Below are 26,419 nucleotides of genomic sequence, written 5' to 3' on the forward strand. Positions count from 1 at the left end.
CTACCGTGAGGTAGTCAGGTCTGAGATAATGTAGATCAAGTCCAACTTGATAGTTACTTGGAATGGAGAAGCCACGAAGTGTGCAGAGCACCAGTGACTAATACTTAGCTCTTAATTTTTCATCAATAGACCTTTAAGCACTTTACCAAAGAGGCCAGAATCATTATTTCCTTTTAACAGATGGGGAAACTGACGCACAGAGTGATTAAATGATTTGCCCAAGGTCACCCAGCAGGCCGGTAGCAGAGCTGTGAATGGAACCCAGCTCTTCTGAGTCTCACCCCAGTGCCATATCGACTAGGGTTAGGCTATACTGTAATAGAAGCTCACCCATCGAATTCACCGGGAAGGTCGATTGCTGCATTCCTCACTAGAGGCAGATTATACTCATATAGCAGTACAGCCAGTAATCAGTATCCATGTTTTCTCCTCTTTCCCACACTGCTCTCTTTAGAGCTCAACTAGCTCTCCCACAGCAGTGAAACATTTCTGTTTGGACCATTGTAATGTCACTTTCACGCCAACAAAACTTTAAGGATGTGATTTTCCCATCTTACTCTGCTGATGTAAAGTGAAGGAATTAGAATCACGGTGACATGAGAAAAAGACCTCAATGTCAATCTCAGCCCCATATATTTAATTGTACTCCGTGCATGTGACCATAAATACATTTCGCTTAGGGTACATTTTTTTTGAGACTATGGTAAAGTATTGAATCATATACATTACAATGCTGGGTGTTACTTGGCCATTATATCACCCATCAGCACAAAAAACTAAATACAGTATTGTTCTTTTAAAAGTAAATCTGAAAAACAGACAAAGAAGCAGTTGGTTTAAGTGACTTGCTCAGCATTACACAGGGAATCTGTGGCAGAGGTAGGGTTAGAATCCAGCTCTCCAGGGCAGCATTCAATTGCCTTAACCACAAGAGCATCCTTTTCACCTCTGCCTCATGCACTGCACACCTTCCAATGTCTTCAGCAAATGAAGCAGGGGTACTACATTCAACAGCCTCCTTCTTTGCACACTGCAGATTTGACCTCAGAGGAGATGCATCATATGTACTGAATGAGGCAGGGGTTCTTTGGAAAAATACAATGTGATCATGTAATTAAAGACGGTGTCATAAGGAATGTGCAGAAGGGGGTGAATCAAGAATACACAGGCACCCTTGATTCTGGCATTTCCTAACTTTTCAGAACTTGACTTTGCAACCTTAACATTCTGTAAGGTAGATTTTAAATACAATTTCCTACATTTTCAAAAACTAAAAAGAAAAAAACCCTCAAATTCCCTCATGTGGAACTGTATAGACCTCTGACATGGTTCCTTGGCAGGGTTGAGATCTTTAGCTCAATAGCAGAGTTCTCTACCACTGCAGCTAATGAAGTAACTAGTAGCAAGAGAAGGTTGTATTTGTGTATGTGGCCATGCCACTAGAGGGGATTGGAGACACATTCTTTGCCAGCAGTTTTCACAGCTATTTACTAGACAACACAGGAATGTTGAGACCAGGTGAAAATGCCCTTCCCCTCCTTGCTCCTATCTTCCTCCAGTTCCTGGCTCCTGTCTTCTTAAGGTGCACTTTAAGACACCTTCCTCCTTCCCCTGCATGCTGGGCTCTGGCAGGGGGAGCATTGAAAACACAGGGCAGGCAGGCTTCCTACTCTCACCCTCCCCACCAATCAAAATTTTAAATCCCTACTCCAAATCATGGAGATGTTAGAGATTGTCATGAAACAGCTGTAAGCACTTTTTAAACATGGGAAAAACAATGTATTTTTACTTAATCTGATAGTCAGACACGTCCGAACCATTTTAGCTGAACCTTTCTCCCAATATACCAGACACTCGGGATGGAAAATATCAGCTTGAACAGTTAAAGTTTGACAAAGTTATAAACAACTACCTACCCAGCCTATAACCAGGCCCCCAGAGAGGAAGTCCTGAACAATCACCAGTCAAAGATCACTATTCTCACACAATTTAATTACAATTTTAAAAATATAAAAAAAAATATAATTAACAGAATAAACAAGATGAAAGCTGGACAATTCCAGGAACTAAGTTAGGTAAATCTGATATCAAAAGTGAAATTGGTAGCAAAAGTAAAGTTCCATCTGCTAGGGCTGGAGCTCTTTTGTTGATCTGTTTCCTTTTTATTTGTTGCATACAGCAAGACACATGAGGCTGTACTAAGTTCTGTACAATCTTTCCTAGAATCAGAGTTTTTATTTTTGAAACTACAGTGTGTGTTGATTCATTTAATTTAGTTTAAGTCTTGGAAGTTTCTTTAAAGACAAGAGCAGATAGCAAGATTTAGAGTGGTTTGAAAACTTTCTCTTCCAATGAAGTCAAGGGAAGAGATGGTAACAACTGACTGTTAGAGTCTCAAAGAAGATGACACTCAAAGCAGTCTGGAGACTAAACACCAAAATCTGGTATGTAGCCACACTTCCAAGTTTTTAGGGATTGGTTTTGAATTTGATCCCATGCAGGTAGTGAGAGGCTGCAATCACTGCCATCTGCAGTTTTGTCTTGAGAAGAAGGGACTCATACATTAATTCCCCAGGCTGTCAATACATAGCCTCAAAACATGACCTCTCTAGGACTGGGGTATCTTATGGAGGTGCTTGGGCCAAATCCCAAGTGATAGGCAGGCTCCCAGGCTGGAAAATGTCCTGCCACAATGTTAAGTATAACTTTGAAAATATGCGTGACTAAGAGTTGCTATTTTAAATCGTATGAGCCCACATCTTAAAACTGTAACATTATCTATGTTGGTTATTTAATTGTTCCTAAATATTTCAGAACATTACATAGCATAATATAATATCACTGCAAGTAGGGTTAGAAAAACCTTTTTCCTCAACCTTAAATACAGTGCAAGTGCTAGTCATGTTCTAATTATGCAGATGTTGGTAGTGACTCCACAATTTAGCTTGCTCTGAGCTTTGCATTTAAAGAAGTAATAAAATCTCCATGTTTCACCTTTTAAGGATTGGATTTAGTTTCCAAATCTGGCACTTGAAATGTCCAGTTTATTTCTGTAGTGAAATGCTCACTTTTTCAGAGAAAACATTTAAAAATGCTGTGGTTGGATAGGAGGTGGTTGGATAGGAAAGGAGCACTGAAAGTGGCAGGAGTCCTAGGGGAAAAATAATATGTGATCATACAAATAAAGGTTGTATCACAATGCATACACACAATGGGTCTTAATATAGGTGTGATAAATGAAGGGAGGGGAGCTCCCTTTTATGGACACCTAGCCAGCCAGCTAGCTATAAAATCCCTCTTAGTAGCTTTACTTGTAAAGGGTTAAAAAAAAAAGTCCACAGGTAAAGGAAGGGAGTGGGCACCTGACCAAAGGAGCTAATGGAAAGGCTAGAACTTTTTTAAATTGGGGGAAAAAAAAAAACTTTCCCTTTGTGTCCATTGTTGTTCTCCAGGGAAGAGGGCAGCAGTTATGCTGTGAGAAGCTGAAGGCCAGGTATGAAAATCATGAGAATCATACCTAGAAATTTCTTATTTGGAAACTCAGATATGTAAGTACATCAAAAATGTCTAGAAAGACGAGATTAGGTTAATGTCTTTTATTTTGTAAGGCTTGTGGACTCCTCTGTGCTAACCCCAAATGCTTTTGTTTTGCTTGTAACCTTTAAGCTGGACCTCAAGAAGCATATTCTTGATGTTTATTTTTTGTAAGCAGGATTTTTAAATCTAGTAAAAGCCTAAGATCCAGATGTATTTTCTTTCTTTGTTTTTAATAAAAAATACCTTTTTTAAAGAACAGGATTGGATTTTTGGTGTCCTAAGAGGTTTGTGCACATATTTTTAATTAGCTGGTGGCAACAGCTGATTTATTTGTTTTCATTTCTCATCTCTTCCCTGCAGTGGGGTGAAAGGGCTTGAGGGTACCCACAGGAAGGAATTCCCAAGTGCGCCTTCTTGGATTCTAAGGGGGTTTTGCATTTGGGTGGTGGCAGCATCTTCCTAGTCAAGGTCAGAGAAAAACTGTAAAGTTGGGAGTTTAATAGAAGCCTGGAGTGGCAAGTATTAGTTTTTAGAGTCCTTGCAGGCCCCCACCTTCTGCACTCGACGTTCCAGAGGAGGGAATCAGCCTTGACAATAGGCAACCTCAATTCTGCCATTTCCTAATTTCCCGTGTGGGTCCAGGGACAGAAACCCCCCCACCGTCCTCCTGCAACTAAACGGGGGCTGCCTGGAGAGGGATAGGCTCTGCCAGGTTAGAAATTTTCCCAAGACACACCATATGATGAGCATGTCCATACCAGATTGATCGCAGTGGGAGTTAATAATGCACGTGCCATCCGTCTCCCACCAGGGCAGACACGACCAGTATACTACTGGTGTAAACCCAACAAAGAGAATCCATGGAAGATAAAACATCACCATAGCCACATGGAATGTAAGGACATTGAGACAAATAGGGAAGTAGAAAGAACTTACATAGGAAATGGAACAATACACCTGACACCTCCTAGGAATCTCTGAGGTCAGATGGAAGAACTTTGGAGAGGTACTAATGGAAGAAGGCCATGTGCTCTATTACAGTGGAGAGAACAAACATGTCAACAGTGTAGGATTTCTTGTGCATAAAGATATCAAGAATTCAGTATTAGGATGCCGCCCAATGTCCAGCAGGCTTATTTCCATCTGACTAAAGGCAGTACTGTTTAATATCACAGTGGTACAAGTCTACAGTCCTACAACAGACTATGACAATGAGCAAATTGAAGATTTTTACAATCAGCTCCAAGACATCATTGATAAGGTAAACAAGAAAGATATCCTGTTTGTACAGGGAGATTGGAATGCTAAAGTGGGTACCATAGGTGCCGACTCCGTGGGTGCTGTGGGGCTGGAGCATCCACGGGGAAAAATTATCGGTGCTCCGCACCCACTGGCAGCCAAGCTCCCCAGCCTCCACCCCTCCTGGCCTCCTCCTGCCCCAAGCACGCTGCGTTCCCCTCTCCCAGCACTTCCCGCCCGCTGCCTAACAGCTGTTTGGTGGTGCTTAGTACTTTCTGGGAGGAAGGGGGTGGAGTGCGCTATGGGGAGGAGGCAGAAAAGAGGCGGGGCAGGGGTGGGGATTTGGGGGAAAGAGGTGGAATTTGGGCAAGGTGAGGGTAGGGCAGGGGTGGGTCCAGCGGTGAGTGGGTTGTTGAACACCCCCGGGGCACAGGGGAAGTTGGTGCCTATGGTGGGTACTGACGCACAGACAAATTGGCGAGATTATTGTGGTCCTTTCTGTAGTGTGGTAACCAATGAGAGAGGATTGAGACTTCTGGAGTTTGCCAGCTATAACAATCTGGTTCTTGCAAACATGTTAGGAGCACATAAAGAAGCCAGATGATCAACATGGCACGTACCTAATGGTCTACATCACAGCCATATCAACTACATCATGGTGCAAAACCACTTTCATTCTGGGATTAGTAGAGTTAAAACAAGAAGTTTCCCTGGTGCTGATATTGGAAGTGATCATGACCTTGTGATGCTCAATTTTTGGCTGCGACTAAGGAAAATCATCAGACTAACGTTCACCAGAACTGAGTTTGACTTAGCAGGACTAAGAGACCAAAACATTGCAGAGTCGTTCCAAGCAGTGTTTGGCAGAAAATTTGCCCCACTGCTTGCTCTAGAGGAAGATGTAGAAACAATGACCAACAATTTCAATGCTGTAATGAATGAGACAGCAATGGACATCCTTGGGAAACATTGTAAGAAGACAAAACCATGGGTCACAAATGAAATACTACAAACATGAGACATTAGAAGACAACTTAAGATAAACAAGAACAACATCGAGGGAGCTGATAAATATAGAGCGATTGGCAGAAAAATCAAGAAAAGAATGAAGGTGGCCAAGGAAATATGGATTGTAAAACCAACCAATTGAAGAGTGTATCAATAATAAAAATAGCAAACACACCTTCCAGGTTGTAAAAGATCTGACGAAGGAAAGATAGACCAAAGCTAACGCAATTTAAGACAAAGAAGGGAACAGTCTTACAGAAGAAAGGGACATCATCAATAGGTTGAGAAACTACTGCTCTGATCTATGCAACTGCCAGAAAAATTGAAATCCTAGTGTCTTAGGCAGCCCAGATTCAACAGAAGAGGACAACTTTCCAATACTGCATGAAGAAGTGGAGACAGCTGTGAAATCACTCAAGAACAGAAAAGCTACAGGTATTAACAACATCCCAGCCGAACTGATGAAATTCAGAGGAGAAATAGTAATAGATGTACTCACCAAGAGCTGTAACAAGATCTGGCAGACCAGTGAGTGGCTCTCCACCTGGACACAGTCACTAATCATCACTCTGCCAAAGAAAGGCAACCTGCAATTGTGTCAGAATTACTTGATCATAAGCTTAATTAACCACCCCAGCAAAGTGATGTTGAAAGTCATATTGAACATATTGAAGCCACAAGCAGAGAGCATCATCACTGAAGAACAGGTTGGCTGTTGTGCTGGAAGAAGTACCACAGAACAGATTTTCAACCTTCGTGTACTATGTGAGAAGTACTTACACCACCAGCAGGACATCTACCACATCTTTGTTGACTTGAAGGTGTTTGACAGAGTATGGCATGAAGCTCTCTGGGCAACCATGAAGAAGTACAATATTGGTTGTAAGCTTATTCTTACCATTAACCAACTGTAGGCCAAGGCCAGCAGTGCAGTTCTTGTCAATGGCATAATAGGAGACTGATTTCATACCACTGTTTGGGTTTCTCGATACTACCCGCCGGATCGGCAGGTAGTGTTCGATGTATCAGGGATCGATTTAACATGTCTCGTCTGGACATGATAAAGTGATCCGCGAATCGATGCCCGTACTCCAGCTTGGCAGGAGGAGTAGGTCGAGTCGATGGGGGAGCCGTGACAGTTGACTCGCTGCCATGAGGACGGCCAGGTAAGTCGAACTAAGATACTTGGACTTCAGCTATGCAAATAGCTGAATCTTAGTTCGAACCCCCAGCTAGTGTCGCCCAGGCCTTAGAGTCTGGCAAGGCTGCCTTCTTTCACCCACATTGTTCAACATCTACTTGGAGCGCGTAATGACTGATGCCCTTGAAGATCACATATGCACAGTCAGAATCGGGGGGTGATCAATCTCAAATCTTCAGCTTTCTGATGACACTGAGCCTGGCAAGCAGCAAAGATGAACTTCCCAACCTTGTGAAATGATTGGATGAAACCTCCACAAAATATGGCATGGAAATCAGTGCAGAGAAAACCAAACTGATGACAAACAAATGTGATGGGATCAGATCACATATCACTGTAAGTGGACAAGAGATGGAGACAGTGACACAGTTCAAGTATTTGGGGGCAATCATCACTGATGAAGGACCCAAGGCAGAAATTCTGGCAAGAACTGCGCAAACAACAGCAGCAGTGGCAAAGCTAAAGCCAGTTTGGAGGAATAAGAACATCTTCCTGGAATCCAAACTGAAACTGCTGCATGCATTGGTCATCTCCATTTTTCTGTATGTGTGTGAGACATGGACCCTTACGTCAGAACTTGACTGGAAAATACAGGTAGTAGAGATGAGATACTTCCGTAAAATCCTGGGCATCTCCTACTTCAACCACATCACTAACGAAGAGCTCTGCAACATCATCACCCCCCTACCCCCCAAACCTTCTCCTGCCCCCTGCAGATGCCTGGGGCCATTTCCCCACCCCCTCCCACAGAAGAGCTGCTTAGGGCACCAAAATGGCTAGTGATTGCCCTGTATATATACCAAAATCGCACAGGTCATGGTGGAGAGAGGCTACACCAGGGACACACCACAGTGCCATGTGAAAATTAAGGAGCTCAGGCAAGCCTACCAAAAGACAAAGGAGGCAGAGTATCTCTTGGTCAGAGCCCCAGACATGCTGCTTCTATGATCAGCTGCATGCCATTCTAGGGGGGGACCCTACCAGTACTCCAACACTTTCCGTGGACATCTGCAAGGTGGCAGCCTCACACAACACAGATGAGGATTTTGTGGATGAGGAAGAGGAGGAGAATGTGCAGCAGGCAAGTGGAGAATCCATTCTCCCCGGCAGCCAGGACCTTTTCCTCACCCTGGAGCCAATACCCTCCCAGCACCTATGGTTCCCGGACCCTGAAAGTGGAGAAATCACCTCTGGTGAGTGCACATTTGTAACGACACTACATGGGTTAAAAGTGATTGTGTTTAATGTTTGATTTGCCTTGAAAAATTGGGATGCATTTGCGGCCAGTACAGCTAATGGAAAAGTCTGTTAATGTGGCTGGGGATGGAGCGGGAATCCTCCAGGGACATCTCCATGAAGCTCTCCTGGAGGTACTCTGAAAGCCTTTGCAGAAGGTTTCTGGGGAGGGCTGCCTTATTTCGTCCTCCACGGTAGGACACTTTACCACGCCAAGCCAGTAGCAAGTGGTCTGGAATCATTGCAGCACAAAGCATAGCAGCGAATGGTCCTGGGTTTTGGTCCCATGCATGCAACATTCGGTCTTTATTTTTCTGTGTCAGCCTCAGGAGAGTGATATCATTCATGGTCACCTGGTTGAAATAGGGGAAGTTTTGTAAGGGAACATTAATAGCCTCTGTTTGGTGATCCCAGACACATTAGACCCCAGGCATGCTGGGCTGTTTGTGCTTGGCTAAAAGGGATCATCCCAGAGAATAGCTACACAGAGGGTGGGGAGTGCTGCACATCCACTCCAAAACCACAGCCCCTCCTTTTAAACAGCAACCGCAGCCCTCCTTTTAAATGGCAAACACAACCAGCATTGGTTACTATGGGAAAGAAGGGTGCTGAAGTTTGAAACCATTCCCACGTTATGAACGTGGTAGAAGCCAACCCCATGTACCCTTTGGCTTACCATGGCTGCCACACTCATAACCATGGTAGCTGAGCACTTATTGCTATTTCAGCCGTAACTCTTTCTGGCATTCATTGCTATAGTATTTGAATGCTTCCCAAGTATTAAAAGGTACATAGTATCCTTCCTCACTTCCTTCTGAGCAGGCAGGAATAAAATATTTGAATAGAATTAAGATTTGTTTGTGTCTGTGAAGGTGAGACAGTAAGTGAAACAGACAGGTAATTACCGAGGGAAAATTAAATAAAAGAAATACTCACCATCCGTACCAAACTCAATGGGCTCACTCCATTCCCCCCAATTCTGGCTTATGCGACAAATATCTCCTTTTGCTCTGATTTGCAAGGTGTATTTTTTTTTGACATTGTAATTCTGAAATGTGAAGCTTGTTTTTGTTACCTAGAAACAAAACAATTATTAGCATTGTTATTAATAATAAGAACAACATGTATTATGGTAGTGCCTAAGGGCCAGCCAAGAACGCAGCCCCATTGTGCTAGACACTGTACAAACACATTACTTGTCTTCATTGTATATGTAGATGTTAATAACATGCAAGTTTTCATTTGTTGATCCCAGCTTTACGAAGAGTATATTTGTGCCTGTTTATGGAAACAGAATATAGTTGTGACACACTGTACCTCAAAAAGGCACCAGGAAACCCCCATAGTCATCATTCATATGTGGTTGTGATATTTCATACAAAGCATGCCATATAAGATATAATATGAAAGGTCATGATCTGCTGAAACCCCTTGTTCTGTCCATATATTTACATCACCAGTGTGTATGAAGTTATGAGATTTTGCTGTACTGTTACTGAAATATGCTGTAAATTTGCTAGTGACATACAAAGGATTCCTGCCCAGGAGGGTGTTCAATGACCATTAATCAACCGGGGAGTTATAATAAAGGGATTTACAATTTAGTGACAGCTGCCAGAGCACCACACATTGGGGACTGCTCAACTCTATGACTCAGTTGCACAAGGCCGGGTGGATTGCTCAACTCAGTGACTCAGCAAAGCCCACCAGGACGTGTTTGGGCAAGTGTCTTTTAGGCACATGGACTGAGGATATAAAATAGGGAACAGTGACAGCATGCCTTTGCCTTTCTCCTCCCCCACCTATGCTGGGAGCAACAGGAATGCTGAGAAGATGAAGGCTTCATCTGAGGAGACTGCTCCAGGCTTCAGGGAGAAGTCTGTGTATTAAGAACTGTAACATCCAGTGGATGAGAAAATTGCTTGATCTAAATATTGCTTAGTGTATTAAGGTTTACGATTTAGATTGTGCATTTATCTTTTATTTTCTTTGGTATCTATATCTGACGTTTTATGCCTACCATTTATAATCACTTAAAATCTCTTTCTGTAGTTAAGAAATCTATTTTAGACTTTACCTAAAAAGGTGTATTTTGCTTGAAGTGCCTGGGAAAGTGCTCAGTTTACAAAGGCTGGTGTGTTGTCCTCTCCACATGGAGGGAGGGACAGACTGGGTAATAAACTTACACTGGTCAGGCTTCTGACCAGGGCAAGACAGTACAGCTCTGGGGTGTAAAGGTGTAAGGCTGGGGAGAATTGGCTGGCGCCTTTCTTTGTGATTTATGAGTGGCTCTGGGAGCATTCATGCAATCTAGGTGTGGGGCTCTACAGGCAGTTGTGCCGAGTGTCTGGAGGGGTTTGCTGCTTGTCACTAGCAAAGCATTGTGAGAGACAGCCGAGGGTAGAGAACTAAGGGTGCACAGCAGTACCCCAGTTCCAGGTTGTATCCCAGGGTTCCTGACAAAGTGGTTAAATGCCAGAATTTTCCAAAAAATATGCAGCATGCAAAACACAGAACACCATCCCACTACAGCATTTTTCTGTTTGGAAGATTTTTCTGCATTTGTCTTCAATGTTGTAACCTTTCACTTAAATTCTTGTGCTTTAAGAAGATTTTCTAGTTTCCTTCCATGCTTATAGCTCCTAAGCAAAGGGAGAAAAGGAAGGTGAACTATAGAAAAATTCATATCTGTTTATTTTATTGCAATGCCATTAGGGTTTAGTCATGCAAGGAGTAAATCTCTGTCCCCTCTGGAACAGAGCACCGACTTTAGCACTTCAGCCCCCATGTCCCTCCCCGATCCCAGTGCCTCTTACCTTGGGGTGCTGCCCCACAGCAGTGCCCCATCACTCTGGGTCTCCCCTCCCAGGGGAACCCCAACCCTTTATACCCACCTTGCCTCACTGGCTACTGCCGTTCATCATTTAGCCCCTTCTCTCCCAGACAGCCTGGTCCTCTCTGCTCCACAGCTGGAGCAAAAGTCTCTCTCATTCTCCCAGCCTGACCTTTTATCAGGGCCAGCTGTGCCCTAATTGGGTGCAACCACACCTGTGGCTGACTACCCAAGCAGCCTCCCTTGGCTGCTTTTAACCCCTTTCTAACCAGAGCGGGATGACTGCCCTGCTACACTTCCCAATGCTATTCACAGTCTCTGCTAGACATTACTGTGTTTGAGTCCACCCAATAGCTCATATCTATCTATCTATCTATCTATATCATGAAGACCTACACTACTTTATGTTACTAGGATTTAGTGCCTTTAAGATACTGTTCTGCTAACTCTTGGATGGCTTTCTGGATTGAGGTGAAGTACACAGGTCAGATTCCTGTTAAAGTGAATAACTTGGCATATATAAGATACCGAGGCTCCTAGAGAGCCTGAAGTTTTCTTTGTCTAATTTAAAGTGTCCTAAGCTTTTGGTGTTGGGTTATTTGTTGTTATGTGTTTGCCACCAGACATGGGAAAGTATTGCAAAGAATGGAATAAATTTGTTTCCCACCTTTTGCAAAAATGACATCAAATTATGATAAAGAGACAGAATTTATTTTATTTGTATTAGTGTGTGTGTGAAACCAATAGAAAATGGAAGGTTTTGAAAGGTGTGTGGAAAGTTAGATGATGCTCTATCTTTGAATGAAGTACCTGATGTGCTAGGGCAGTGGTTTTCAGTCTGTGTCTGCGGACCCCTTGGGGTCTGAAGATTACGTTTAAGGGGTCCATGAAAAGTTGTCATTACCATAGAACAGTCGTTTTCAACCTGTGGGTCTGTAGACTATGTCTAAGATTTCCAAAGGGGTCTGCATGTCTATGTAACCTTTTTAGGGGTCCATCCAGATAACATAAATCCTTGATTCTGACCTAACAGTTTGGAATATGATATATTTAAGAAAACTGATACGTAAAGATACCTTGTAGTATGCTACTGTGACACTGAGCCAGTGAGGGTTAAGCAATGAGCAGGCTAAGTAACCCAAAATCAACCTAAAGGACATATTAGACAAGTATTGAAATGGTAAAGAGGGCCATTCCTTGTAGATAGTTATCAAAGCCATGTTAAAGTAGACTAAATTATTTGAAATGTAAACCAGTATTGTTAGAGAATTAGAAGAAGATACTGAATGTATTTGTCTGTGTTTACCTAGATCTTGTTAGATGTTAAAAATGTGATGAGATTAGCTTGTGGATGCTAAATGTCTGTTCCTGTCTGTTATTATATTCTATTGATTCAGGGATGAAAAAGGAATATTAACATTTAGATGAAACTTGGGGTGTAATAATACCATTATCTTTATTTGTCTTTGAAATTTGTAGTAAAATACCTATGTGGAGGCCAAGAAATAATTAACAAGGATTTGAAAGGATCTTAATGTATGTTAGCTAATTTAGCAGGAGTTAGGCTGTGACCCTAAAGCTGTGAGATATGTAGAAATAAGATAATGTGGTACAGAGTGAATTGTGTGAAAAGTCATTACGACCTTGTAATATGCAGTCTTGCTTTTTTTCTAGTAGTGAAGACAAATAAGATAGCAAAGAAGCTTATGTATAAACAAATGCAAATGTTTTCTTTTTACTGTCTCCAGGATTGCTAGCTATTGTCTGTAACAAAGGTATAAATGCTTGCAGTGATTGTTTACTAATTGAGAGAGACCTGTCCGGGGCAAGGGGCAACCCTGTTTCCTAGGACACTCTCTCCCTCTATTGTAATTACTAGAGAAAGAATAAAGTATTTGATTTTGCTGTACCCAAACAAAAAGCGAGAACTTAGTTTTTCTTCGACACCTATGACCTACTTGAATGGTTAATTACCTTATGCTACTGAATGCAGCTAGTTACCAGTGTGTGCCTAGGAAATAGAGATTTACTTCAAAGCAACAATGTATATTACCTATTCTTCATCCAAGGAATGCCTGCTGTGTCACAGTGCTAGCGAACTATAAAAGAACTCTAGGGCCTGATCCTTTTCATCTCAGATCTGCTAAACTTTTTCAGGGGATGTTCAAGCTGCAAGATTGAGATCTCTAGGTACCCTGGACTGTCTCTGTAAATTCTTATGGAAGAATTTGAACAAACTCTATACATTGACTGGCTATTGAACGGATTCTGAAAGGACTTTTTGAAAATCAGCAACTCACCATTTCTGCTATGAAACTGACCTAAGAACTTTATTCATATCTATATGTATAATGATCTTGTAACCAAAGTAACTTTTTCTTTACTTTTAAAATAAATCTTAAATTAGCTAATAAGAACTGGCTGAAAGCATGTACTTGTGTAAAATCTGAAATATTCATTGATCTGGTGGTTAATGTGTCCAATCTCTTGGAATTGGTAGAACTTTATATATGGTGAATAAGATTTTAAGTAATCCTCACCATATTTGACAGATTTGGCTGTCAGGGTGGGAGCCAAAGGCTGGATTGCGTAGGGGGAAACTCTATTTTAGCTTCTTGATAACCAGTAAGGTATTACAGAAACTTCTTGGTCTAATTTGGTGAACCTAATTAGAAGAATAAACCATCTGTTTTGGGGATTGTCTGCCCCATTCTTTGCAGTTGGCCTTGATTGAGCAATCTTAGTATGTCCCCTCCAGCGACCACAGTGACAGTTACTTGAGTGTTATACTGACACCAAAACTATTTAGGCAGTAGTAACAATATTACACTGCACTAGACTAAATTCTAAGCCAGGACAAGACCATATATTAGTATGGCAAAAGAATAGTTACCGTAGGAAGCTCATTGCTGCTTTCCTTGGGATTGGCCTGTAAAACAAAGATAAAACTTTATGATGTTATTATTTGTTTTGTTACCCTGTAATAATCCATTTCTTTCTTTCGTTTCCTTTTTGATTATTTACTTGCTTGTTTGGATCAGAAGAAGGTGCAAATAGAATTTACAATATCTAAGATTCCAATATTATGCAATAAGTGTCCTCCTATCACATACAGCTATCCTTGGTTGTAATTAATGACTGGCAAACCTGGCGAGTCTGCTCCAATAACTTGCCTGAGTTTGGTTTCTTATTCAAAGTTTGGGCTTCTTGCATTTCAGGTTAAAAAAGAAAGGAAACTTAAATCTTCCTTCTTTCTTCCTTCCTTAGCTAAGCAATTGCATGATGCTGGTGCTGAATTAATGTCTCGCTCCCCCTGGCCCTGTTTAAATGTGATATCACAAAGGAAGAGGAGGCTGAGGCTGAGACTGAGGCTGATTCCCTGGGTTCCATAGGTGGCTACTGTTGCTTGTATTTTGTTCTTTCTTCTGTAAGCATGGTCTGAGTGAGTTCTCCCCTGACATGTAGTGATGCATGGAGAAAAAGACTTCCGGAGCAAACAATGTTTTCATAAACACATGAACTTTGCCTAGGTGAACAGCAGATGGAGCTGCTTTGCCAAAATGATCAATTCTGTCTGGTTTTCAGTTACAAATCACTCTAGTATTTGAGTGCCGGGGTAATGAAATGTTGTTATCCATATTAGAGGAGAGAATTGTGCTTAGCATGCCCTGACTGAGGGAGTCATCCTAACAGAACCTCACTTGCTAAGCAGAGGGCAGGGATACCAAATCCCAGTGATGAAAAGAGTGAAGGAGGCCAAGTGTGGTGTGGCTCAGGGTGGTGTGGACTCTGCCTGAAGAGTTCTGGACACCATTTGACTGTGCATATGAGCAACTGGCTCCCATAAAGGTAGAAGAGACAGAGACTCAGGAAGGTAATCAATACCCACACTTTGCACTCAAGAAGGAGTGCTTGTATCTAATCAAGAAGAATCATCAAATAGGGGAAGTGCAGGACTAGCTGTTAGAACCATACAGGTACTGCTAGGCCATGTTGCAGTAGGCACATGACATCCCCTGCACATGACACCTAGGAAGAGAAAAAGCATTGGCTTGGATATTAGCCCAATTCTACTGGCCAGACATATACTATGGAGTGAGAGAATGTTGTTCCTCCTGCCTATAGTGTCAACTAGCTAGCAGCAGAGGGCTCACCGAGGCACCCTTGGTCCCTCTGCCCTTTATTGAGACCCCCTTTAAAAGAATAGGGGTGGACATGGTTGGACCCCTAGAAAAAACTGCAGCAGGGCATCACTATATACTAGTAATCATAGACTACACATCCCAGATATCCAGAGGCTCTTCCTCTCCGCTCTCCAAAAGCAACAACTATAGCTCCAGAGCTCTTCAATCTCTTCTCACAGGTAGGGTTTCCCTGTGAAATATTATCAGACCAAGGGACTAATTTCATTTCCCAGCTGATGCAGGAATTATGCTCCCTTCTGAAGGTCAAGTCCCTGAAGACTTCGGTGTCCCATCCACAGACTGACGGTCTAGTAGAACTGTTTTTTAAGACCCTGAAGGAGATGTTGATGTGCTTTGTCAGCAACAACCCCAAGCAGTGGGACTGGCTACTCCTACCACAAAGTTACAAAGTTCAGCCACTGAGGGTTACCAAAAGAAACTACACCATCTACTCAAGAAACTCCCTGAAAAAGCACAAGAGCAAATCCAAACTGACACACCCCTAGAACTCCGAGCAGGGGTGTTGTACCTGCTATCCAAGATCCATAAACCTGGAAATCCTGGACACCCCATCATCTCAGGCATTGGCACCCTAAACGCAGGATTGTCTGGCTATGTAGACTCCATCCTCAGGCCCTACACTACCAGCACTCCTAGCTATCTTCGAGACACTGCTGACTTCCTGAGGAAACTATAATGCATTAGTGATCTTCCTGAAAACAACATCCTAGCCACTATGGATGTAGAAGCCGTCTACACCAATATTCCACACAAAGATGGACTACAAGCTGTCAGGAACAGTATCCCCGATAATGTCACAGCAAACTTGGTGGCTGAATTTTGTAACTTTGTCCTCACCCATAACTATTTCACATTTGGGGACAATGTGTACCTTCAAATCAGCAGCACTGCTATGGGTACCCGCATGGCCCCACAGTATGCCAACATTTTTATGGCTGACTTAGAACAACGCTTCCTCAGCTCTTGTCCCTTAATGCCCCTACTCTACTTGTGCTACATTGATGACATCTTCATCATCTGTACCCATGGAAAAGAAGCCCTTGAGGAATTCCATCAGGATTTAAACAATTTCCACCCCACCATCAACCTCAGCCTGGACCACTCCACACAAGAGATCCACTTCCTGGACACTACAGTACTAATAAACGATGGCCACATAAACACTACCCTATACCGGAAACCTACTGACCACTATACTTACCTACATGCCTCCAGCTTTCATCCAGACCACACCACTTGATCCATTGTCTACAGTCAAGCTCTACGATACAACCGCATTTGCTCCAACCCCTCAGACAGAGACAAACACCTACAAGATCTCTATCAAGCATTCAATTACAATATCCACCTGCTGAAGTGAAGAAACAGATTGACAGAGCCAGAAGGATACCCAGAAATCATCTACTACAGGACAGGCCCAACAAAGAAAGTAACAGAATGCCACTAGCCATCACCTACAGCCCCCAACTAAAACCTCTCCAGCACATCATCAAGGATCTACAACCTATTCTGAAGGACAATCCATCACTCTCACAGATCTTGGGAGACAGGCCAGTCCTTTCTTACAGAGAGCCCCCAAACCTGAAACAAATACTCACCAGCAACCACACAACAAAAACACTAACCCAGGAACCTGTCCTTACAACAAAGCCTGTTGCCAACTCTGTCCACATATCTATTCAGGGGATACCATCATACAACCTAATCACATCAGCCACACTATCAGAGGCTCGTTCACGTGCACATCTACCAATTTAAAAGCAGCAAAGAGTCCTGTGGCACTGTATAGACTAACAGACATATTGGAGCATGAGCTTTTGTGGATGAATACCCACTTCGTCGGATGCCCACTTTCGTATTCACCCACGAAAGCTCATGCTCCAATACGTCTGTTAGTCTATAAGGTGCCACAGCACTCTTTGCTGCTTTTACAGATCCAGACTAACACGGCTACCCCTCTGATACCATCTACCAATGTGATATATGCCATCATGTGCCAGCAATGCCCCTCTGCCATGTACATTGGCCAAACCAGACAGTCTCTATGTAAAAGAATAAATGGACACAAATCAGACGTCAAGAATTATAACATTCAAAAACCAGTTGGAGAACACTTCAGTCTCCCTGGCCACTCAATTACAGACCTAAAAAAACTATTACAACAAAAAAACTTCAAAAACAGACTCCAACGAAAGACTGCTGAATTGGAATTAATTTGCAAATTGGACACCATCAAACTAGGCTTGAATAAAGACTGGGAGTGGATGGGCCATTGCACAAAGTAAAACTATTTCCCCATGCTTCTGTCGTGTCTGTACTATAGAGAAGCCCCGAGCCCTTTATATTTAAACTATTACCTTCAAGCATCTTTGATTTCCCTCTTTCACTCCAAGTTTCCTAATTGAATACTTTATTAACTGTCTAGCATTTACTCAGGGGCGGCTCTAGGTATTTTGCTGCCCCAAGCATGGCAGGTAGGCTGCCTTCGGCAGCTTGCCTGCGGGAGGTCCCTGGTTCCAAGGATTCAGTGGCAGCCTGCAGGAGGTCTGCCGAAGCTGCAGGACCAGCGGACCCTCTGCAGGCACGCTGCCGAAGGCAACCTGCCTGCCGCCCTCGCGGCGACCAGCAGAGCGCCTCCCATGGCTTGCCGCCCCAGGCACGCGCTTGGCGTGCTGGTGCCTGGAGCCGCCCCTGCATTTACTGACTTGCTTTACTGTTTAATAGAGATGCAAACCCCACTGACCAACTTCAATCCTGAGCTATTCCCATCAGAATCAATGAGAGCTATATCTTCTCTGATGGGGCAAGGCCAGATGGCTACAGTAAAGTAGTGAGGAACAGGTATGTTAGCCCCAGGATAAACAAATCCCTGGTACCATGGTAACCAAATGGCAGTTGCTCCAGGTTAATCAAGACACCTGGGGCCAAAGGAAAACTATTTCCCCATGCTTATTCCTCCCCCCACCCACCCCGCCGGTTCCTTATATCTTCTTGTCAATTGCTGGAAATGGGCCATTTTCATTACCACTACAAACAGTTCTTTTTCTCTCCTGCTGATAATAGCTCACCTTAACTGATCACGCTCCTTATAGTGTGTATGGTAACACCCATTGTTTCCTGTTCTCTGTGTGTATATATATATCTTCCTACTGTAGGCATCCGATGAAGTGGGCTGTAGCCCACAAAAGCTTATGCTCAAATAAATTTGTTAGTCTCTAAGGTGCCACAAGTACTCCTGTTCTTTTTACAAGAATTGAAGTGCCTGTGCAAACTTAATTTGGCCCCTTTGTAATATGCATTATGATACAATCTTAAATTATGGATCACTATTAGACCAGCACTAGAAGGGGATGGGACACTTTACTAGTGAGTTTCACAGACAGTTGCTGATGGCAGAAGAATGTGGAGACTCTGGGATCCTGGGTTTCATTGCAGGCTCTGGAGCTGAGTGTTCTTTACTGGACAAAGACTCTTCTGCCCATTGCCCACAAACATGACCCATTCTGCCCTTCCCCCTCTAACCTATGCGAGTCCCATAGACCCCCACCCCCACACTGGCTGCTTATCCCAGTCCCATTCTCCTCACCTAGTCAGTCCCAGTCTCTGCTCTTCAGGCTTCTGATCCCAATCCCAGGCTCATTGTCTAGTGGGTCTTACTCTCACCCATCCAGACTCCCGCTCCGAGTCTCCCCCGCACCCAGTCCTCGTTTTCTGCCCTGCTCCCAGACTCAGTCTTCTCCTTGCCCAACCAGTCTCAGGTCCTTGTCCTGACTCCCTGATCTGTCTCTCTCTCCCTGCAGCCTCTAGTCACCCCCCCCCCACACTCACATTCCCCATCCCTGATGGTTCCCAGTTCCAGTCTTCATTCCTGTGCTTCTCATCCACTCTGTGTCCTTACTTCTCATGGTTCCTTGTCCCAGTCTCTTTGCACAGCCAGTCCCAGTTCTCACCCTGCACTCCAACTCATTGTCAGATCTGTCTCTCCTCCCAAGCACAACCTCCTTCTCTCTGACCCCTTGGTTCCTAGTCCCAGTCTCCTTTCATCCAGTCTCAGTTCCCCCCTCCTACTCACTTTCTTCCCCCCCATCTGTTTTCCTCTCTGACTTTGAGACTGAGTCTCCATGCCCAGCAAGTCCCAGTCTCCTCCATGCAGGCTTTTGTCCCAATCTACTCCCCCAGGCCTCCCCTACAATGCCTTAGGTTGGGCTCTTGTGGCCTCTGCATTTCAATCAGATGGCCTCTTCCTCCTCCATAGTGGCAGGGCACCAGCAGGGGTGCACTGAGAGCACAGGAAAGGCAGATGCCCAGTTCCCATTCCAATGTCCAGTCCCACCCTGCCTGGAGCAGCCATAACCTCATAGCCCTGTGCTGGAGCATGCTCAGCAGCTCTGTGGGGATGACACGCATGCACAGTCTAGTCAAAATTAGGAGCTGTGAGAGGCTCAAGTATGCTCAGGGAGTCCAGAATTTAGCAAGTTTCTACTGAGCAAGTGCGAATTGTGATTTTTCAAAGGCTTCTCACCTGGTCAAATTTGGGCAGATTTTCACAGAGATGCTAAAGGCACATCCTGACAGAAAGGACACCCCTTGTCAAATGTCAAGCTTTGGTCCAAAGAACGGGGGCCTCGAGTTTCCAAAGAAAAGATTGTTAGAATTCTTTTAATATTGAATAACTGTATTTTTCTCTTGTCTCATTCTTGCAAATGGCTGAACCATTTTGGCTAATACCTGCTATGGAAAATTTTAGCCCAAATAGTTAAAGTTTGGCAAAATTATAAGTAACCAAAACCAAGATCTTAGATGGGGAAATGTCGGGCAACCTTAATAATAGGTGGTGCTATCAGCCTTACCTATAATATTGTACGGGTTGTCATTGCACAAAGACATATTTGGAGGTGGGGATGAATTAAATTAGTGAATCGATCATCTAGTGACCTGAACTCTTAGGGATAAAAGCTTTAAGAAGCTGTTTTCACATCCCAGGACAATGAATGGCATTGTAAGCTGGGGTTTTCACCTGTTCCAATGGACAGGAATTTGTAGTGTCTAGTTCTCTCCACTGTCTCTGTGGATCATGCTGTTGGATCCGAGTTCAGAAAAGTAATTGCTGTGTTAGGGTTAGCAATGATGTAAGAGCAAGTGTAATGCTGGTGAGAAACAAAAGGAGTTAAGAGAGTGGGCACAGAGAGTTGCAGGTGCTGAAAGACAGTTATGGGGACAAGGTTAGCAAATGAGGCAATAAAGTATGTAGCATGCAGGAATGGCTGGATCTAGAAAGGACTGCATGACAGATGGGGAAGGGAAGGTGACTAGTTGTGTAGGAGAGGTTTGTTTGTCTATTTATTATAGATTGATAAACAGAAAATAAATATTCCTAGTGAGAGTCATTCAAAAAGTTACTTACGTTAGTTTTCTTATTTCGAATGTCAATTTGATACTCAAAGCAGCCATCTCCACTTCCTTCCATGTGGCTTAGCTGGGGCCGTTTCCATCGCACTATACACTCTGCTGGGTCCTCAGAACAGTTTACAGTGATATTTAATGGAGGAGTGAGTTTTTCTAGAATAAAATAATCACTATTACATCTGATAAAGAGTCAGCTTTTGATAAAGAATCAGTTCACATTTGGAATTGTATCTTTACAACCATAAGGGCTAGAAACAGTTTTTAAAAAAAGAAAGAGAAAAGCTTATTTCTGGAGCACAGCTCTGAAACAAATGCAGGCCCTTCTCCCAGTGAAGAATGGTCCATTCTACTTGTAGTAAAAATGGAAATTAAACAGAAAGAAACATTTTCCTTACCAATTTCATATAGTTTGATGTACTCATCATAAAACTGAATCTCCGATTCATTGCTGGACCCATTCACCAGGAAGTAAACTCTCTTTTTAATGTCTTTCACATCTTGAAAACTGCATGCGATATGTCTTCCAGGTGCATCTCTTATGTAATGTGGACACTCTTGTTCATCTTCTTTCCTGCATATACCAAAATGTTTCAGTTAAACACGAGAAATGTCATTTGTCAAATCTGAATTCAAAACTTCTTTGAGCCAATGAAAACTCTTTACTTTGAGTATTGCAAGAAAAGAAAATATTGGGTATCTTCTGGAGCATTCCTGCCGGCCTTCCAAGTGCAATTCATGAAGGAAATGTTGTAAATCACACAGGAGAAATTTTCAACAGAAGTTCCATTCATGCCTGGAAACCAAGAAAAGTTACATGTGTATTTATATGTTACCAACTGGTTTTGTCAAGAAGAAGAAGAAGAAGAAGAAGAAAAAAAGGGTGAACTACTGGTACAAGCAGGTACAACTCTGCACACAGTGGGTCAGACCCAGAGAGAATTTGAGCATCTGCAACTTGTATTGATGATTTTAGGTACCTAAGGATTTAGGTACTGAAGTTTGAAAACTTTTGCATTCCATTAACCATGGTGATTAAATCTAGTTGTCATAATCATTAACAATATGACTCAGTTTGTATTAGTCAGCCAGAACGAGGTTCATGTTAGCCATAAACTGCTTCAGGAAGATGCCTAATGTGGTCACTGTTTTATTTTGCTACGCACCATTTTAACCCTCAGTTTCTCTCTGAGACTGACATAAGAAAAGCAATTATATCACACACAGGTGTTTCTATCCTGCAATTTACTGTGCAAAAGTGGACCCTTCCTCTGCCACAATGTCACTAGCACAATTGAGGCCACAGTTTGTTACAAAACGGCATCATTGTAGCAGATTTGCAAAAGCATTTGTAATAAAAAATGAAATCAATGATAACTTCTAGAATGAAATGTATTCTGACGGGGTTTTTTTCTCAAAATATTGCCGATAGACAAAACTTTTCACAAACACTAATGCATTACCTTGAGGAATGAATCTGCCTTCTGCTGAATATAAAGTGTGGTTGTGCATTGCTTGAACTCGAAATAATGCCCCCTTATGTATAGGCTTAGCTTGGATTATGCTAAACATGCAGGTTTTATTGTACACCTGAAAAATAACATGCATTTGTATTAATCCTTTGTTTTTCCTTCCCAGTTTTAACTGTTTCTAACTATGGGAAAAGTCCAAACATAAGTCAATTGAGACCAGTAGGATGTCTCACAGTGTGTAAAGTTAAGCACAGGTGTAAGTCTTTTCAGTGTTAAGGTCTTTGCACAGTTCCAGCTGCTTGAATTGCTACAAAGAGAGGTGCCATGGGGTGCAATCAGTAACCTCTCCTCTAGTGCCCTCTCACCAGACTCCATGGAGTTCCTTCAACAAAGAGTATAGAAGCTTTTGCAGGGATCAAATGATGGTAGCAGCAAGCTCCCTCTGGGAAGGCAAGGGTAGATCTGCATCCAGAGGATTCCCTTTGTGAATGACTTCCTGGGGAAGGTTCTGAGCCTGAATATTTAATAGTTTCCCCATGAATTTGCAAAACTATTGTATGCATTATCAAAAGTCTTCCAAAAGTTTGTTGTTGTCCCAAGAATTATAAAATGTTTGCTGTCTGTAGATTTGTGCAACAATATATGTTAAAAATCAATACATCCAATTATTGAAACAATTTATATTCTGGAGCTCATCTTCACACCCAGAAAGATTAGCAATGTTGGCCTTAATTCACTACTATATTACTGCAGTTTTACATCCAACAGTTACATCAGAATAAACTAAAGTGACACAGACGGGACTCAGGACCATCATTTTTAAATGAAAAATTCTCAAACACCAAGAAATCAGCGCTACGATCCCCTTTGAGATCATAGTCTTGCAAAATGAAAATCAGTACATGAGGAAGCTGAAATGTTGAAAATGCATCCTGGTATCTGGGGAAGGCAGCTCCTATTTGAATGTAGAATGGAAGCAGTCCTGACTCACAGAGTTGTAAAGCTAAGGTTTTATTTGTTCTTTTTAAAAAAATGTAAACAGGAGTCTCTTGTGTTTATCATGCATTCACAGCAAGAGCTATATTCCCTGTGGCCTACTCCCCATCATAAGATTTGACCTCTCCCTGGGCAGAATCAGTCTTAGAGTAACTAGCTATCTTAGGTAGTGGTATGGCCCCCATCACCATAGCATCTGATTGCCTCATAAGCTAGTGAGTGTTTCCATTGTGTAGCTGGGAACTGAGGCACAGAAAGACTAAGTTACTTGACCAAGGTCACACAGAGAGTCTGCGGCAGAGCAGAGACAAAGTTAATGCCCTAGCCCCTGGACCATCCTTCTGCTCTGAAAGCTCTCACTGAAAGCACATTCACAGCTATAGAGTGTATGAAAGTGTGATGGGTATTTCTAAAACAACTATTTAAATCTGATATATTCTTATACACCTTCCCTTACATCCCAAAGCTCCTCTGTGGGGCCCTGCAGGATTCCAGCACTGCAGCAGGGGCAAGAGAGATCAAGGCTTGGGTAGGAATCGTGCTCCATTAGATTCTATCCACTCTTGGCCAAATACAAGCAAGCCAAACAGAATTTGGTAATTTCCTGCAGGGGCTCTGCAGGAAAGGGTTGTGTGACAGTGGGGAAACAAGGGCCTTCTGCTTGGACACCCCTTCCCTCCAGTGGATTCTCAGGGATCTGTGTGTATCAGAGGATCTGGCCAAATCACCAGCTACTTCTATGTGAGGGCAAACCCCACAGCCAAACAGAAAAGAGGAAATTTTGCAAATGACTCGTTCCAGACTTTCTACTCCCCTGCATGGCTTATTCCTACATAGGGAAGCTTCACGCACTAAGCTTCACACACCAGGCAGTTCTAAACAAAACCTTTTCCTCCTTGTTCCAGGCAAACAGTTCAGTAAATTCTCTGAGGCTACGTCTACACTACCCGCCGTATCGGCGGGTAGCGATCGATTTTTCAGGGATCGATATATCGCGTCTCATCTAGATGCGATATATCGATCCCCGAACGCGCTTATATCGATTCCGGAACTCCACCACCGCGAACGGCGGTGGCGGCGTCGATATGGAGAGCCCCGGAGATCGATCCCGCGCCGTGAGGACGGGTAAGTTATCGATATAAGATACTTCGACTTCAGCTACGTTATTCACGTAGCTGAAGTTGCGTATCTTATATCGATTTTTCCCCTTAGTGTAGACCAGCCCTGATTCTCAAAAAAAGGCTAACGCCAACAGTGCTGCTAGCCCGTCAGAGAGAGAGCAAGATGTCAAACAAATAAAGTTGCCCTCTGGCAGCCACTGTCTCCGAACAGCCCTTTATAAAAAGGTATGCTGTTATCAGGAGGACGTTTGTGCTTTTTCTGTATCTACCAGATGCAGTGGATCACAAGAATTGTGCTAGGAATTTCTGTATTGGATCGGACCAGTTATCCATCTGACCCCGTAACCTGTCTCTGAGAGTGGCCAGCAGTCAATGCTTCAAAGAAAGGTGCCTGCTAAATGAATGAGCTCTATATTATTAGAAGTCTTCTCTCCCTATAGGTTTGTATAGACTGATCAAGTCACATCTTAATCTTCTCTTTGATAAGCTAAGTAAAGTGAGCTCACCAATGGCTCAGTTCCCCACACTGCCTCTCTTAGGTCAGTGGAAGCGCTCCTCATGAGGACGTGCACCACAGACCCAGGGAGGCTAGTGTGGACATGTAATTACTGCAGTGGCTGTAAGTCACCCAAATATAGGTCTACTTATGTTTGTAGTGTAGACATACTCTAAGTCTTTTCCAGCAAAGCAGGTTTCCCAGACCTCAGATCATTCATGTAGCTCTATCCTGAACTCTTCAATTTTCAGCATCCTTTGAAATGGTGACACCAGAACTGGACACAATATTCCAATAACAATCTCACCAATGCTGTACAAAGAGCACCCTCTGCCTATTCAATATTCTCTTGCTTATATATCCAGTAATCACATTAGTGCTCTCAGAGTATGTCTACACAGCAGCTGGGAAGTTTGTCTGCCCATGCTGGAAATTATACTCATGCTACCTCTGCTCAAGCTAGCACCTAAGAATAGCAGTGGGGCTGTGGTTGTATGGACAATGGGTCCACCTAGCTGCCTGAAGACTGGGCAGGATTGTATTTGAGTGCCTAGCCCAATATGTCACCTATGCTACCAAAGCCAGACTGCTATTCTTAGGCATTAGCACAAGCAGAGCTAGGGTGTGAATATGTACCTGCACTGGGAATTGCACCTCTCTGTTGCTGTGTAGACATACCTGTGGCACAGTGTTGCACTGGTAACTGGTTTTTAACATTAACCCAATATCCTTTTCAGAGTCATTGTTTTCTAGGATAGAGTCCCTCATTCTGTAAGTGTGACCTACATTCTGTGTTCCTAAGTGTATAACCTTGCATTATGTTGCATGAACATGCATGTTGTTCAAATGATCCCACTTCCCCCAGTCATCTACAGCTCCCTGTATAACTGACCTATCCTTACTATTTACTATTCCAACAGTTTTTACCAGCATTAAATTTACATTTTTTTCCAGATCATTGATAAATATATTGAATGACATTGGACTAAGGGGTGTTTCTAGTTGGTTTCTTCAGATGATGTACCTCACTGGGAATTGAACCTGCCGTAATATATGTAATAAAAGTCCCTAAGAACTCTGGAAACATATTGTCATTTTCTAGGTTTTTATGATACTACAAGTGATACATATACATTTTGTCAATAGATGGAGTAAATAAAAGGAAAAAAAAGTACAGTTAATTATTCTGTTAATAAGTAAATAGAAAACTTACCATTTTGCATACGAATCTCTGGCCTACTTCCATACAACAGGTGTATTCAGTAAAACTGACACTGCTGTCCCAGGTCAGCTTTAGTTTTACGGGATCCAGAGTCAAGTTGGCAATGGGTGAGGATGATGAGTTTGCTGAAAGTTTTATGAATTAATATCAGAGAGGAGGCAATAAGATTTTTAAAAGTTTTCAGGTGCAGAGGCTAGTATTAAGCAGGCCTGCTATGACAACACATAGCATGACTGGATGGGCAAATGTCCAAGTGAGTGAGATGAATTAAACCCAGTCCTTTAAATTATCTCAATTAAAGTATTATACTTACACTCTGTATACAAAATGACAGCATGCAACCTAGGAAATAACATGACGCAACAAAACATGGAAATAAGTCCTAGAGTGGCAGCCATCCTCTTGTTCTTGGAAATAGACAGGAATGAAACCTACAAGAGAAGAAACAGA

General features: G+C 42.8%; 1 protein-coding gene across 2 annotated transcripts in view; it reads right to left on the reverse strand.

Annotated features, from left to right (window-relative positions):
* Window positions 1-8,381: 8,381 nt before the first annotated feature.
* Window positions 8,382-26,419, reverse strand: part of LOC123363516 (granulocyte-macrophage colony-stimulating factor receptor subunit alpha-like) — a 30,498-nt gene continuing 12,460 nt past the window's right edge. Inside the window, exons 2-10 of one of the 2 annotated variants that reach the window (XM_045004575.1) lie at window positions 26,283-26,400; window positions 25,961-26,094; window positions 22,126-22,252; window positions 21,329-21,458; window positions 21,061-21,236; window positions 20,664-20,818; window positions 13,948-13,983; window positions 9,167-9,296; window positions 8,382-8,574 (exon numbers count right to left, since the gene is read on the reverse strand). In XM_045004575.1, coding sequence (XP_044860510.1) covers window positions 8,561-8,574; window positions 9,167-9,296; window positions 13,948-13,983; window positions 20,664-20,818; window positions 21,061-21,236; window positions 21,329-21,458; window positions 22,126-22,252; window positions 25,961-26,094; window positions 26,283-26,400 — 1,020 coding nt within the window. In that variant the 3' untranslated portion in view covers window positions 8,382-8,560. Of the gene's footprint in view, window positions 8,575-9,157; window positions 9,297-13,947; window positions 13,984-20,663; window positions 20,819-21,060; window positions 21,237-21,328; window positions 21,459-22,125; window positions 22,253-25,960; window positions 26,095-26,282; window positions 26,401-26,419 lie in introns of both variants that reach the window. The other variant, XM_045004567.1, reaches the window with a different exon arrangement.

The sequence above is a fragment of the Mauremys mutica genome, chromosome 1 (genome assembly GCF_020497125.1).
Source record: "Mauremys mutica isolate MM-2020 ecotype Southern chromosome 1, ASM2049712v1, whole genome shotgun sequence".
Taxonomy (NCBI): Eukaryota; Metazoa; Chordata; order Testudines; family Geoemydidae; genus Mauremys; species Mauremys mutica.